General features: G+C 54.5%; 8 protein-coding genes across 8 annotated transcripts; 3 read left to right on the top strand and 5 right to left on the bottom strand.

The window, feature by feature from the left end:
* Positions 1 to 70: 70 nt before the first annotated feature.
* MGL_2305 (uncharacterized protein) lies at positions 71 to 1,711 on the bottom strand (the record flags this gene model as incomplete). The annotated part of the gene is made up of 1 exon (XM_001730457.1): positions 71 to 1,711. One exon carries the CDS (start codon positions 1,709 to 1,711, stop codon positions 71 to 73), a length of 1,641 nt encoding a protein of 546 aa, XP_001730509.1.
* Positions 1,712 to 2,019: 308 nt separating this feature from the next.
* On the bottom strand, positions 2,020 to 5,304 carry MGL_2304 (uncharacterized protein; the record flags this gene model as incomplete). Its single annotated transcript, XM_001730456.1, has 1 exon — positions 2,020 to 5,304. The coding sequence occupies one exon, from the start codon at positions 5,302 to 5,304 to the stop codon at positions 2,020 to 2,022; it is 3,285 nt and encodes a 1,094-aa protein (XP_001730508.1).
* Positions 5,305 to 5,655: 351 nt separating this feature from the next.
* MGL_2303 (uncharacterized protein) lies at positions 5,656 to 7,533 on the bottom strand (the record flags this gene model as incomplete). Its single annotated transcript, XM_001730455.1, has 1 exon — positions 5,656 to 7,533. One exon carries the CDS (start codon positions 7,531 to 7,533, stop codon positions 5,656 to 5,658), a length of 1,878 nt encoding a protein of 625 aa, XP_001730507.1.
* Positions 7,534 to 7,908: 375 nt separating this feature from the next.
* Positions 7,909 to 8,192, top strand: MGL_2302 (uncharacterized protein; the record flags this gene model as incomplete). The annotated part of the gene is made up of 3 exons (XM_001730454.1): positions 7,909 to 7,934; positions 7,981 to 8,070; positions 8,159 to 8,192. 3 exons carry the CDS (start codon positions 7,909 to 7,911, stop codon positions 8,190 to 8,192), a joined length of 150 nt encoding a protein of 49 aa, XP_001730506.1.
* Positions 8,193 to 8,797: 605 nt separating this feature from the next.
* MGL_2301 (uncharacterized protein) lies at positions 8,798 to 9,838 on the top strand (the record flags this gene model as incomplete). Its single annotated transcript, XM_001730453.1, has 1 exon — positions 8,798 to 9,838. One exon carries the CDS (start codon positions 8,798 to 8,800, stop codon positions 9,836 to 9,838), a length of 1,041 nt encoding a protein of 346 aa, XP_001730505.1.
* A 114-nt stretch (positions 9,839 to 9,952) lies between these two features.
* Positions 9,953 to 10,625, bottom strand: MGL_2300 (uncharacterized protein; the record flags this gene model as incomplete). Its single annotated transcript, XM_001730452.1, has 3 exons — positions 9,953 to 9,989; positions 10,012 to 10,447; positions 10,535 to 10,625. 3 exons carry the CDS (start codon positions 10,623 to 10,625, stop codon positions 9,953 to 9,955), a joined length of 564 nt encoding a protein of 187 aa, XP_001730504.1.
* Positions 10,626 to 11,119: 494 nt separating this feature from the next.
* Positions 11,120 to 13,863, top strand: MGL_2299 (uncharacterized protein; the record flags this gene model as incomplete). The annotated part of the gene is made up of 2 exons (XM_001730451.1): positions 11,120 to 11,397; positions 11,493 to 13,863. The coding sequence occupies 2 exons, from the start codon at positions 11,120 to 11,122 to the stop codon at positions 13,861 to 13,863; spliced, it is 2,649 nt and encodes an 882-aa protein (XP_001730503.1).
* Positions 13,864 to 14,201: 338 nt separating this feature from the next.
* Positions 14,202 to 15,377, bottom strand: MGL_2298 (uncharacterized protein; the record flags this gene model as incomplete). Its single annotated transcript, XM_001730450.1, has 1 exon — positions 14,202 to 15,377. The coding sequence occupies one exon, from the start codon at positions 15,375 to 15,377 to the stop codon at positions 14,202 to 14,204; it is 1,176 nt and encodes a 391-aa protein (XP_001730502.1).
* Between the last annotated feature and the right edge of the window lie 62 nt (positions 15,378 to 15,439).

Genomic DNA, 15,439 nt, shown 5'->3' with positions numbered 1-15,439 from the left:
ATACTATATCGTATGGTCCTCTCTTTAGATGAGTTCTCTTGTGCGTCCTAATTTCTTCTCTATGTTAGCACTATGAATTGTTACCCCCAAACTGTTGCTGAATACTCGCTTGGTTTCTTGCACGTCCCGCGGCACGTTTTCCGGACTGGAACCGATCATACATCTGGCGCGCTACGGTTTCGGAACGATCGCCCCATGCATAGCTTAGAAATGGCGTACCGTCTGCATTAGGTTGTGGAGGCTTGGGCCAAGTCATGATCTGTGAATACAAGCATAGTTTTGAGAGTGCTGCGGGCGACGCTGATGCACGGGGTGTTGTTGCCGCTGACGAATCTGGGGCGACTAAAGCCCGTAAGGATGTATTCATAGGAGGAACTTCGCAAGCTTCGAAATGATCGTCTCGCCATGCAAATTCACTCACAGACGGACCAGACCCCATCCCAGGTCGGTCATCACAGCACAGCCACAGCTTGGGCGCCCCTGAACGATCCCCGCCGGAAGCCTCTGGCACCAGCGATACGTCAAGGATCGGTGCGTTCATCCGACACGTGACAATGACAGGCAAAGCCGGCGTTGATCGATCCTTCGTGAGATGATCAAGCGGCACAACAAAGACAGCACGGGCGCCCTCAATGCATACGAGCAACCAATCGCGATCGTCCGAAATAAAGTGTGAAAGGTGGTGAATCACGAGCGAGGGTTGCGAATCGGCAGTGGACGAATTGCATTCTTGGTGCTCATCGGATTTCTGCCGCTTGGTCTCCGGCTCTGTCTTATGTGGGTCAAACACAGTGTCTTTCGCCGCCAGATTCCCTGCATCTTTCTCTCGACGTCTCTCGATGGCCGCATCCACAGTGACATGCTCGAGCAACGCGTGTACATCCAAATGAACGGTTGCATGGAGACGGTACTTGCCATCAGCATGGCAACACCATACACGTAAACAAGCACCGCCATCACTCGTCACAAGCACTGGTTGGGATGAACATGGCAAGCCAGCGCGACTTGCACGATCAGCAGGTACCACAGTCAGGGCACCAACACAACTGCGTGAGCCGAGGAGATACTGTTCCACAATATGCGCGGCACGTCGAGGGCCCCAGCGTGAAATCCTAATATGTTCGTCACGATCACATGTCACAATGCTTTTAGGCGATGTTTCATGGTCCCTGAGAAATGCCAGGCAAGTTACCATGCTAACATGACCGAGTTTGGGCTGCAATGTCTGGTCGTCCGTGTCCGCATCCGCGACAATAGCAGATGGTTCTTTTTGCTGCGGCTGCTGTTGTTGTGGCTGATCTAACATATATCTTGATGGATCGATTTCAAAACTCCAAACATCACCGAACTTGTCGGCCACAATGATTTCGTCGTCCTGGACCCATTGCATGGCGCCTGTTCGCTTTGCAAGGCGTTGAACAAGCACCTCTTGGCCGTATGCTACATTCGATGTATCCCATACTCGAAGCACTTTGTCGTCTGATGCGACTGCCACGTATGTTTCACGCGGTGATATAGCACATAGTCTAGGAAATCCTGCCAGTGATACCGGTGCAACGGATGGATCTACACACGCGTCCAACGCGGCTAGGCGCTCGCCTGTGCGGACGTCGTACAGGAGAATATTTCCGCCAGTAAGAGCAACCAAGTACTTTTTCGATGCAGCAATCGCATGGACTGGCAAAGCCGCCAGAGAATCGCCGTTGCTCATTGTATATTCTGGGACGACACTTGCAAATTTAAAGCGTACAGGACGCACTATGGAAACGTGTTGGGTGGAATCGCGCGGCCAGTGGACGACAAGAAAACTTGGGTACACGCTTGCACTGCATGTATGGCGGCGTCCAGCCCATTTGCGTTGCTTCATCCACTCGATACCGCATGGCTAGCGACACCAGCTAAACAACTACGCTTGGTTTGACGCAGTTCTCATCGTCGTAGGTAATGCATTGGAAGACCATGTTTTTTTTTTTTCTTTCTTTCAGCATCCATGTAGTATCCTACACGCTATGAACAGGATTATTCATCGTCAGTGTCGGGTTCACGCTCGCCACCATACTGGAGCCAGCGGTTCAGACGCAAGCGACGGCGTTCTTCTTGAGCCTTCTTCTCATTTCGCGTCATCTTCTTCTTGCCCTTCTTTGCCTTCAATTTCGACATGTCTTCATCGTCACTAGGAGCAGCACTCGCCGGAGCACTTGGTGCAGCACTTGCAGGAGCACTGGGCGCTGCACTGCCTGGCGCACTGGGCGCCGCGCTGTTCGGCTCAGTGCCGGCCGGTGTATTGGGGTTGGAGTCGGCAAAGTTCTCGCTGGCAATGTCGGTGCGCATCTTCGATACTATGCGACCATTCTCCACGTTCCAAATCTCTGGACACAAGGCATTGATGAATTCCTGATTGTGCGAAATGATGAGGACGGCACCTGCCCATTCGCGAATCGCAACAGCCAAACCACCGAGCGCCTCTCGGTCCAGGTAGTTGGTTGGCTCATCGAGGACAAGCACCTGCGGATTGTTCCACAAAGCAGCAGCCAAGACGACCTTGACCTTCTGACCACCACTGTAGCCGCCCATCGCGTTGTTCTCGGCAATTTCGCCGTTCAAACCCACGGCCTCTAGTTCCGAACGGATGGCCTTCTGGCTCAAGTCACGGCTTCCTGCACCCTCGCGGGACGCATCAAAGTCGTCAAACTTTTGTACAAGCTTCGAGAAGCCGAGTTCCAGCAAACGCTCACGAGGAATCCACGTGTTGTACTTGTGCTCCAGGCCGACCCACTTGATCTCATACTGGTAGCTCTTCTTCAGCTTGCTACGTCCGACGATAAACTCGATCGTGCGTTTCTCACCCGTCTGGGCCACAATGGGGACCTTCATCTGCTCGGCCTCTTCAGCGCTCAGCTTTCGGGTGGCTTTCTCGGTAATTTCACGGTCATGGCCGTCCTGGTACCGCCAGCGAATGTATTGGCACGCAGTCTTCTCCAAGTGCTGCTCGAGATGGTGGAATGCGTGTTGGGCCATCATTGCCACACGCAGATTAGGGTGTTTTTCGACCTTGCCCTCATTGGGCACAATTTCGCCCGTCAGCACCTTGATGAGTGTACTTTTACCTGCACCATTAGGCCCAACGACACCCACACGGCTCGACAAGCTGACAGACACGGAAGCATCCACGAGCGAAGGGCGCGGCATGGTGGGATAATGTACGGTGACGTGTGAAGCTTTGAGAATCGTGCGTGTGTTCGAACGCACACCCATGAGAGAGCCCGGTGGTGGGAAAGTGAATTTGACTGACGTCGCAGCCAGGGAGTAGTAGCTCTTAGCCTCCGGGCGCGTCTTGACAAACTCAGACAGGTTGCCGTGGTAATACTTGAGTTTCTTGTGCTCGTAGTGGATGATCTCCGTGCAAATGTTGTCTAGGAAGCTCGAGTCGTGCGACACGGTCAGCACAGTCACATTCGTGTTGGAAATCAGGTAGTTCTCTAGCCAACGCACCGAACCCACGTCCAAGTGGTTCGTTGGCTCGTCTAGCAGCAAAATATCTGCTCCAATCAACATAGCACGAGCTAGCTCAAGCTTCATCTTCCAGCCACCACTCAAACTGCCCACAGGCGTCTGCTGCCGCTCTTCGTCAAAGCCGACAGAGTGCAAAGCTTCGGCAACTTCGTCGCGGTTCTTGCCCGCAAGCTTCGGATCCGACACGACAAAATCGAGAATTGGTTTCGAGCCGTCCTCACCCTGTAGCGAGTGCTCAACCATGACAGTGCGAACCTTATCCTGCTCTGGGTACCCCTCGACTTTGCCATCGCGCATAGCCTTGAGCAGCGTCGACTTACCACTACCATTGGCTGCAACAATACCGTAACGACGACCACGATAAAGACGCAGACGCGTGTGATTCAAAAGGAGCAAACCACCATATGCAAGACTGAAGATGGTGTCGCACAGCTTCTCGCCATCCAGCTCACTGCCGTCGTCCTCTGGCTTGCCAAAGCGCTCAAAATCAAGCTTTTCATACTCTTCGCGGAGCAAGTTCGTCGCGTTCTGCGCGCCCTCCGCAGTCTCACACACACGCCGAAGGTGCGGCAGCACATACACATCGTTCCATGGTTCCGCTTGCACGATGCGCTTGTCGGCCAAGCGGACCACGACGCGAGAGACATATTCGAGGCCAGTACGGGTGAAGGCATCGCCAAGAGCCGAAAATACTACACCCGTCGGCACGCGAGGCTGGACAGCATCTGCAAGACGCTGGAGGGCCTTTGAGCGTGCTTCAGCCAGTCGAGCAAGAGGATCTGTGCCTTGAGGGTCCTGCTTCGATGCATCCGCTGCGGCAAACGCCGTACGAAGTGTGTGAACTGCACTCTTCGCATGCTCACGGACTTCGGGGAAACTGGCTCCTTCTTCAATACGCTCGACAGATGGCAGCAAGCCAGGCAAGTATAGCGCTGCCGTGTGTGGATCACGGACCAGCTTACACAAGTTATCAACGATAATAACAGACTGCCGCTGGACAGTCTGGCTACGCTCGTTGAGCGCGCGACTAAGCAAAGGAACCATGACAGCCAGTGCTGGGCCAGTGACTTCAGCGACAAAGGTAATGGAAGACAGCTTCTTGATGCATGCAGGGACCGAGTCAGGACGAGCCATACAGCCGACCAGATCGGGGATGAACGGTCGAATATCATTGTTGTCAATCACACCACACACTTTTGTGGCTGTCTTGATGGCCTGCTTGGACACTTCAGCCTTGGTTTCGTGCATGGCCTGCGTCAAGACAGGGGTCATTTGTGTTAGTTCGTCGCCGACCTGTTCATACGCAAGATCAGCGAGGCGCCCAATGATCTTGAGCGCACCGACCTTGGCCTGCCACTTGGCCGTGCTGGACATGATGACGCCATACAGCACATCCAGAAGTTCTGCCGCTGCCTCCGGGGGGAACAAGGGAACGATTGATGCCATGGCACTTTCAGCCGCTTGTTTCGCCTTCTCATTCTTGTCCGCATACGTTTCGAGCAACGGAGCAATAGCGGGAATAAGCCACGGTTCCGCACCCAGAGGTAACGGCGCATTTTTCCCGGCAACCTTGGATGCGATAGCACCGAGTCCGATGGCTGCGCGCTCGCGATCTTCTGCATGTTTCTTGCTCTTGAGCTTGTCCAGCAAAGCCTCAAGAATCCGCTCAGACATGAGCGTACGTACGCCGTGCGTGTTAATATGTTCTGTCAACACTTCTGCATGTCTGTGTGCGTCTTCTGTGCTACCGCTTTCCCATAGCGGCTGCAGGGCCGCACACATTTCGACCATGCTGCCCGTTGCTCTTAAGGTTGGGTAGGTAAGTTGTATTTTTTTTTTAAATTTTGACGGGTTGACCAGCTAGAATGGGGTGCTGCCAAGGCTGCTACAGTCCTGGAAGGCCATGCATGCAAGGCGTTTTTGCTTGCCAGAGAGAGAGAAAAAAAAAAGTGCAGCCATCTCGTGGCCCTCGTGCATGCAGTGATGACTAATCGGAAACGAGGAGGACAGCGCGTGCGCCTCTTAGCGTCGATCAAGCGAGCCTTTCCATTCTGCTGCGACAGCGCCGCACACTCGGTCCACCCCGATACGTCGCGAACAAGCGATCGGGACGAAAATACGCATCTTTCGCATACACGAGCACTATGGATCTCCTTCATCATCCCAAGCCGCATACATGAGCACGCTCAGCGCACGCAGGTCGCGACAATCGACAACTGCATCCACATAGTCATTCGGTGTCGCATTCAGGGCCACTTGCGCCTGCTGCGACACGAGTGGCAGAACCTTGGCCAGTAATAATGGCTTGTCGATACGACGCGCCTCGTTCACCCGCACACCGAAAGACGTTGCCATATGACTCAGAAACAATGAAAACACTTGTTCGCAGGCAGAAGAAACCACGTGCGCAAAGTCAGGCGAGTCAATATAGTCCTTTGTTTCATCGAGCAGGGCACGCAGAGCTGGCGTCACAGCCTCGTCCAACGACGCAGCCGGATCTAAAGCACCGGCATCACGTAGCATGCGTGCCTCTTCACGCTCTGATTCGGGCAGAAGAATCCCGCTAAATCCAGTAGGCCGGCCCCAAAAACCATGTGAGTGAGTATCGAAAGACGATGGTTTTTCCACACGCTCCCTTATCCGGTCAACAAGCGCCTCAAAGTGGCCATATGTAAGCATCGTCTTGAGGGGCATATCCGCCAACTCATCTTGCACAGCTTGCCGCACATCGGCAGCAACCTCGCGCCATCCGTAGTGAAGGAACCAATAGCTGGAGGTCAGGTACTTCTTTTCTGTATCTTGCGATAGGCGTTCGTCCACACCAAACATGTCATCACGCATGACCGTGTCAGAGCCGTCGCCATGCAACTCGATGAAATGCGACTCATCCACAGCACCCAAATCGCGTTGGGCGCGAGCATAAGCGTCGCGCTTCGCCTGGTTCTCGAGCGCTGTCAGGTAGGCACGCCGGCCCAGCAAGTTTAATTGAATGTATGTCTGCAATGACAAAAACACCAGTGTATACAGAGTTGTAAATGTGCGTTCAAATGACTTGAGCTTGATCTCATTCCATAGACGCAGCTTTGTGGCGCGGCGCTCGTCCTCGCTCACAGACGATGGGCCTGTATCGACAGATGGAGTTACAGATGTAGCCGGAGTCTCGGAATCAGCAACTACGTCGTGCTTGGTAATCGCAGGAAGTCTCGTCGTTGCCGAGATAGGCTCTGGTGGTTTCTCAGAGACCAGGTCTAACCCACTTTGTGGACACATCTTTTTTGGAGTGGCATGGTCAGCTGGTGGCGAGTCGCCCACCATCTTACTAGTTTCCGCATGCTCAATCACATTGGTATTGGCATCTGCATCTGCATTCTCACCGGCCATCGCTACTGCATTTGGTGCTTCAAGCTGAGGCGTCAAGCATTGCGGCGTAGAAAACTGGGGGGTTGCACTCTGTGACAAAGACTCCGGCATTGACTTCGTAGCGCTAACAGCAACGGTGGCAGCTGCATCTTCATTCGATACAGGACCCTCCGCCGGTCCTTTCTGAGCGTCCAAGGGCGATAAGGAAGAAGCAGCCGCCGACACCGGCGGCGTCGTTGTTTCCGCTGTGGGTGTTTCCGACATCTCTGACGTCGATACTGGCTGCGAATGAGATTCACTTACATTTCGTGTTTCATATGCCGCAGATGGTGTCGTGCGAGGCGGGTGAATACTTTTCTTGTTTTGTTCACGAAGTGCATGGCTGATGGACTCAACATCCATTTCTGCAAAGATCTGCGCTGAGAGCGTAGGCAACAATGCCATAATGGTGAAGTTGCAGTCTTCCTGGTTTTGTAAAAACCGACGGCGCAAATTTTCTCGCGCAACACGATCTCGTAGCAAGCGCTCTTGCATATCATTGAACTTGGCCAATGCAAACTGGGCTAGCATGTACAGACCACCGACTATCCCTGTGGCCACGGCCGCGACACGCAGGCCACGCTTTGCCCATAAACGCCCTCGCTCCGACATTCGCGCCATAACGGGAGCGAACGGATCGATAGCCTGATGGACAAACGCGCGTGATCGTGCGATCGATTGAATGTGTGGATCAGGCCCCGGATTCGCCTGCAGACCCCGAGCTGTTCTCCGCTACGTGACGACCACTTAAATCCTCGGCAATGACCAAATGCACTTGGTGCCAAAGAGGCGCGCTGTCCTCCCCCAAGAGGCGAGCCTCTCACAACTTGCGGCGTCGAAAACCCGCCGAAGCGCAGGTGGAGCATGTTGGGCGTGAGTCCGTGCCTATGCCTAGTAGGTCCGTGGGGCAAGGACGCGTCTCCTGCTCCACAGCCGTAAGCCAACTTGTGTTTCGTAAATCGCGGAGTGTTGGGGGACAGTAAACGACCGCCAGCCATGACTAGTGCGCGAGTGATCGATGCGTACGTATGGTGCTTGTGCATGTTTCATATGTATGCCTAATACCAGACTTTTTGAACGCACGGTCGACATTGTGCAGTCACTACCGCCGAATGGGCCGATCCAAACATCATATGAAGAAAAACTCGTGCTGTATGGGTACGTGTCCCAACCGTTTCGTGAGAACCTCAAAAGTTGTGCTGACAATGCCCCCTCCCCATTTTATTTCACTTTTTTTTCTCCGCAGACTCTATAAACAGGGTATGATATTTTGGCCATAGGCCGACGCTGACGAGATGGCAGCAACAGAAGGCGATGTACAGACAAGGCGTCCAGGCATGTTTGACATGCTAGGACGTGCCAAATGGGATGCCTGGGCTCGGCAACGTGGGTTTTCATCACAAGATGCCAAGCAGCTATATATTGAGAGCATGTTGAATGTATGTATTCCCAATTTGATGCTTTCTATGGTGCATTAACGCGCAGATCTTACGCCGCTTTGAGGACCGTCCACTGGCCATTTCGCTGATGAGCGAGCTGGAAGCGTACAGTGGTGACGTAGCCGAGCAGGTGATGAGCGGTATGTGTGTAAAATGGGCGCTTGCTTGCCACTAATATTTCCACAGGCACACTTGCGGAGACGGCCAGTCTGCAGTCGTCAAGTTTTGCTCGCAGCCCATCGCAGCAAGCTAATGAGTCGGTTGTGAATGAGGATGAAGAGGAGCTATTGCAAGACCGTGCAGATCCAAAGTTAAAGAATGACACTGGTGCTGGTGCTGATGCTGATGCTGATGCTGGCACCAGTATAAATTTTCGTGAGAGTCAAGGTCTCCTTGATCGCGTGTCTACCCAGGAACGGTTCACGAGCCGTGCACCACGGATGATGATGGCATCTTCTCATGGCACACATACCAACAGTGGCTCGCATGAAACAGTCACTGCTAGTGATCTGCCTCGCACAACTCGCACCAAAAGAGACTTGCTGGCCACATCGCAACCGCAGTCAAGGGCAGCTGACGTGTCTAGAGTGTCTGTTCCTACGGCTGCATCTGTGCCTGCGCGACATAATGCAAAAGTACGGCAACGCTCGTCTGCCTGGCGAGATCATTCATACGTCAGCAGTGATCGAGGGGGTGCGGCGCCATCGTTCACATCCGCACAAGACTCACGTTCAGCGCACATGGGACCGATGGGCAGGTATACGTCATCGATCAGTGGCCGCTCGAGTTTGTTGCAAGGGGCACCAATGCGTACGACGGCCGCGGTTGCTGCTGCTACTACTGCTACTCCCATTCCAGCGGACACAGAAACTGTCGGTGCTCCAGCTCCCACGACATACCACACACCTCATGCAAAGCCGACAGCCGAACTAGACCAGACGCTTCGGGCGATCCAAGCATCTCTTACGGCACTTACGGAGCGCTTGGACCGCACAGAGTCGAGCATGACACAGCCGCAACGGCAAGCAAGTTTGACACGCACCTTGCTCCATCACACCATGGCAGCTTCACATGCGACGTTACAGGATATCGGAGCATGTCTCGGGCTCATTGCACAGCCAAACGACACCCTTGCGCCCAGTTACGAGGCTTGGCGATTACATGGAGCGACAGGATCGCGGGCCTACTCGTTATGGCCGCTTCTCCGCTCGCCGTTCAAGTTTGCCTCGATTGTCGTGGGACTGGCGCTGCGGATTCTGTTGGACATGTCGTCCCTTTTCGTGTTGGCAAGCCTCCTGATAGCCGCACTCCGTCGTCTGTCTGGTCGAGGTGATCCATGGATTGCGTGGCGGTTGCTGGGCCGACTGAGTGCGCGTGTAGCATTCTTATCGCGAGCAGCGAATCGGCGCGCATTTCTGCGCACGCTGTTGGCGGGTGTACTGCTAGGCGGCGTCACGATGGAATCTACCCGGCGTATATCGCAGTAGATATGCTGTCCACTCACGATGCAAAAGACCGGCAGCCATTTGGCGTCACAAGTATGTCGCATGGTTGGTCCGCTGCATCACGAGGCACAGCCTCGACAATCTGTTCAAGCAGTGCTAATGCAACCGTCGCTGGCGGCGTTTGTGGTTGTTGCTGTCTTGTGCGTGCCACATACCGATCATAGTAGCCTTTTCCATGACCCAGACGACCACCCTGTAGATCGAATGCTACGCCCGGCAGCACAATCAGATCAAGCCCTTGTCCACCCGTAGCTGCGTCCAGTGCATTTTCACGTGGTGTGCCGTCGCGTAGCGTAAGAGCCGGCTCAGCTATGCCCCAACGATTGTGTGTGAGACCATGCTCGAGCTCGTTCACGTCCATCACCCGCAACATGTGCATGTCAGTTGTGAACTTATGGGTCGTCTGAGACGCCTGGGCACCGGCAGGTAATGTCGAAAACCGTGGAATGTACAGATGTTTGCCCTCATGGAGCACGTGCCGGCAGAGCTCCCACGTATCGATTTCAGCCGTCGGCATGCTAAGATAAACGCTCACAGTGCGTGCATGTTGAAAGCAAGCAAGCGTCTTTATGTGTTCAAGCACGGCAGCCGCTTCTTCATGTTAGTTGCTCTACAAAGAGACAAATTGGTTGATGTGCGCACACATACTCGCGTAGGTACATGCGATTCACCACGTACATTGTTCTTCGATATCTGCACGAGACAGTGCTGCAAGTTCCTTGCACATGCGCTGCCGAAGCGCGCGCTTCGCCGTTTGTAAAGCACTCATTGTGTCGAGGAGAACGAACTAGATCCATACAATGTGTGGAGGCCAAAACCCCTTGGGCTCTCCCGGCTTGATCTGGCGATCGTTGGGGAGGGGGGGGGACTCAAACAACTGACCGCGTGCGGCTAAGAAGCGCGCTTGTTACTCCCACCGCGGTCCAAGCAGGTGCGCTTTTTTGCATAGACAGCAGTCGTCATACGGTAGGTGGATGAAACCTTGTGTTCGTGGAGGTTGCGTCACGTGTATAGCCGCATGGGCCTTCGTGGGCCTCGAGGCGTGGACGGACGGACCTGAGTAGGTGAGAGTGTGTTGCCAACATCGAGCCAACGCGGCAGCGGCCGAGCCCACAAGGCCCGTTACCGACCGTTCTATGCAGCAAGACGAAATCGGATAAGAACAGGGGGTGGAAAGCAAAGAAAATAATAGCAAGCAGGCCCAAGCCAGTGGATAGGCACAGATCTTTCAGAGTTGAGACTGATTCGCTGCCGCCATCCAGCATGGATCTGGGTCGAAGTTCCTCGTCGATGCGGGCGCGACCAACGTCGCATTCGCAAGACATGGGCATGAAGTCTCGAAAGGAGAAAAGCCGTACCTCTGATTCGATGCCAGAAAAGGAGCGCGAATCACTTGGCTCGCTGCGTGAGACAGGCGATGTAGCTACTCCAGTTTCACCGCCGCCGGTGGTAACACGCACTGAGTTTTTCGTGCTTGGTATTCTGACATTGATCGCCCTGGTGGTGCGCTTTTACCATATCGAGCGGCCGAGTAGTGTTGTGTACGTGTGTGGCGAGATGTGTGCATCAAGGTCGAACTGAGAACTAACGCAGTGGTGATCCTCGCTTGTCTGTTTGCCTCGATGTATGCTAACAGCTTTGATGAAGTGCACTTCGGCGGTTTTGCATCCAAGTACCTGTCACGGAAGTTCTTTATGGATGTGCATCCACCCCTGGCCAAGTTGCTTATCACATTCGCTTCGTGGCTCCATGGCTTTAAGGGAAATTTCGACTTCTCAGAGATCGGGAACGAGTATCTGATGGGAGCAGACCAAGAGCCTGTGCCGTACATTGCGATGCGCAGTGTTAGTGCTTTGTTCGGCACTCTGACTGTGCCTCTGGCATACCTGACGCTGCGTGCGCTGGCGCTGCGCCCAGCATCGGCGCTTCTTGGCTCTTTGCTTGTGATATTTGACAATGCACTGACGACGCAGTCGCGCCTGATTCTGCTGGATGCGCCGCTTGTCTTTTTCGTCGCAGCGTCCTTGTGTGCATGGACCGTATTCTGCCAACTGGACGCGCACCGTCCGTTCTCGCGGCCGTGGTGGTTGATGCTCACACTGACGGGCCTCGCGTTGGGACTCGGTCTCAGCTGCAAGTGGGTCGGCCTCTTCACCGTTGCAAGTGTCGGTGTGGCTGTGATTGTGCAGCTTTGGTACCATCTCGGCAATCTGCGCATGCCGATCCAGACGCTGGCTCGGCACTTTATGGCCCGCGCTTTGTGCCTGATTGTAGTCCCGATTGTTGTCTATATGTCGATGTTTGCTGTGCACTTCCGTGTGCTGAGCAAGTCGGGTGAAGACGACGGGTTCATGAGCTGGCGATTCCGCCAAACTCTCAAGGGCAATCAGGTCCCTGACACGTATGCGGACGTAGCTCTGGGCTCGACTGTGACCATCAAGCACCTGAACACGTTGGGTGGTAGCCTGCATTCGCACCATCACTCCTACCAGTCCGGCAGTTTCCAGCAGCAGATCACGCTGTATCCGTTCATGGATGAGAACAATGAATGGATTATCATTAAAGCGCCTGGCCAGGACGATTACGTCAAGAAGGCTGATGGTCATTCCATCACACCCGACGACGAGTACACACGCTTTTACCAGAATGTGACATACCTGAAGGATGATGACATGGTCCGTCTACTGCACAAGCAGACGATGGTCCGTCTTCACTCGCACGGCAACCACAGGCCGCCGATTAGCTCGGGTGACTATCAAAATGAGGTGTCCGGCTACGGATTCCCAGAAGAGAGGTTCGGTGGTGACTTTAACGACAACTGGATCGTCGAGATCTACAAGCAGCCACCGGGCCTCCGCTTCGCCGACAAGAAGCGACCTATTACGCTACGAACCATCTTCCGTCTGCGCCACGCGAACCTTGGTTGCTACCTGTACTCGCACAAGGTTTCGCTGCCGGACTGGGCGTTTGATCAGCAGGAGGTGACGTGCAATTCAAGTCCACCACTGCAGAACTCGCTCTGGTACTTCGAGACAAGTGAGCATCCCAAGTTCAATGCCAAGACGCCTAGAATCAACTACAAGAACCCCAGCTTCCTGGAAAAGTTCATCGAGCTACACAAAGTTATGTGGGATATCAACAGCCACCTCACTGAGCCACACGTGTACGAGTCACGACCCTCGACTTGGCCATGGCTACGTCGCGGTATCAATTTCTGGACAAAGAACCACCGCCAAGTGTACCTAATGGGCAACCCGGGCATCTGGTGGTCCGTCCTCGGTAGTGTACTACTGTATGCGGGTGTGCGTGTCCTGTTGATCTTGCGGGCCCAGCGTGGATACAACGATTTCACCCATACAACCGTCGTCAAGTACGACCGGATTTGCGGCTTCCTTGCTGTTGCGTATGTTGCCCACTATGCGCCCTTCTTCCTGATGAAGCGCCAGTTGTTTATCCATCATTACCTTCCTGCTTTGTACATCGGCATCCTGCTTACGGCTTCGATCTTTGACTTTGGCACAACGCGCGTGCGTCCCATGTTCCGCTTGTATGCGGCCCTTGCACTTGCCATTGGTGCCGGTGTGCTATTCGCCCGGTATTCGCCCATCACGTATGCATCGCGCTGGACAAATATGGCATGCGGCGATGCCATCTGGCTTGACTCCTGGGACTTCAACTGCGTAGAATTCCCCCAGGACATTCATGAGTATGCCACGTATGATCCAGTCGTCAACCGCCCTGATGGTCGCGGTGCGCAGGACGAGGACGCGGCGTGGCCGTTCAAGCTTGACCGAGTCCTACCTCAGCGCCTGTTCCCTGCACATGTGACGAAGCAAGCCAAGGCGACGCATGGTGCCGCTGCTGTCACATCGTCGGCCTCTGTCCCTGCCGAAGAGACCTCGTCCGCGAACAGCGCTGGCAACGATCTGCCCAATGTCAGTGGTCTGGACCAAGCACAACGGCAACAGGCCGTCCTCATAGGGCACAGGCGCGCTCCAAAAGTCTGAAGAACCAGGCACGAGCAGTAGTGGCATCGGAGGTGCGGACGCTAGTGGTCAAGATGCGGCTCATCAGCCCGCCTCGGCATGATTGGATGCGGTGAGGCGCGCCAGGCAGAAACTGATGGCTCTAGCTGCCGCTTCCAGTCGTGTATGCCCGGCCTGTCTGTCCTAGTTCCCTTTTTTGGTGGGCCTCATCCCCCTCACACCTAGCCCAATCATGTTCAATTTGACTCTTAGCCCCGCCCAACTGCCCCCTCCCTCCCTGCTCACGCTCGCGTTTCCATTCCCATGATCTAATTTTCTCTTGGTCTCCAGCCACCATGCGCATCGTTGCGCGATGTAGGTCAAGACGATACCTCCAAGGCAGAAGAAGAACGTGCATCGGCCGCCTTGCGGAGCATCCATGCGACGTTTTCATAAGCAACGAACGTAACGCATGTGCCTGGCAGGATGCGCACGGCATTCGTTGCAAAGCCGCGATAAAATGCAAAGAAACCTTCATCTCGGAACGTGCGTCGAATGCACGCCCAGGCGGACGGGTAGATATGCAATGTTGCATGGTTTTGCACACGCGAGCGCACCACCTGGTATGGATACGTCAGTGTAATGGCCAGGAGCTTTGCAGCACCAGATAGAATGGTATAGTCGGTATTGCTTAGCTTGACACTATCGAGCTCCAGCTCAGAATAGGACCGGCTGCCGTCAACGCTGTGCCGCAGCTTCATGGACGAGCGCCACTGCTTCAGCTGCTCGTAAGTCATGAACTGGATTGCTCCATTCGATACACCCACAATCGCCAGTCCCACGCCCTTGTATAGACCGGCAATCCCCTCCGACTGGACAGTTGACACAAGGCCGTGCAGTAGTCCACGATACGCTTTGGGCGGCTTTGCGCCAGGCTCTCGAAGAATGTGTGCGAGACCGGCGCGCGATGGATCACCCACGGGCCCATATGAGCCGCTTACACCAGGTTGCAGCTGCGGCTCCGTGACAGTGGTGGTGAACATACGTGTCTTGACGACCCAGATCGGGTTCGTCATGATGGCCGTGATGACACCACTTTCGGTCGCAGCAAGCAAATGACTCATTGGCGAGAGTCGCACAGGCTCAGACCCTTCACCTGAGTTGCGAACCATCAAATCCTTAAACATAGTATACCACAAAAAGTAAAGGCCCCAGCTGGACGCATTGCCGACAACATTTGGCACTACCCCGCGGTACAGTCCGCGAAATCCGTGGTGCCGATATATGCCATATATGCCGTCGGCAATGTCCACAACAGGCTTGCCTCCCATGAGCCAAAATAGCCAACGTCTTCGCGCTACAGACTGATAAAATACCGAGCGCTCAGCGGGCACATGGGAAAATGCCGTCTGATTCACCTGAAAGCGTGTCTTGATCAGGTCAAGTGGGTTCATGCATAGCGTCGATATCGTGCCTGCAGCTACGCCCGCTACGGCATGATCCACTGCAGGAGTCGCAAAGTACGACTCAACCCCTGCCGATGCCTCGGCGCCCATTTGATCTGCCGTTCGCAAGAGAAAGCACGAGTCAACGTCTTTAGCTCGCTTTTTATCTGACA

Source organism: Malassezia globosa, assembly GCF_000181695.2.
Source record: "Malassezia globosa CBS 7966 chromosome Unknown mgl_sf_5.2, whole genome shotgun sequence".
Taxonomy (NCBI): Eukaryota; Fungi; Basidiomycota; class Malasseziomycetes; order Malasseziales; family Malasseziaceae; genus Malassezia; species Malassezia globosa.
This window is presented reverse-complemented; position numbering and strand designations above follow the sequence as displayed.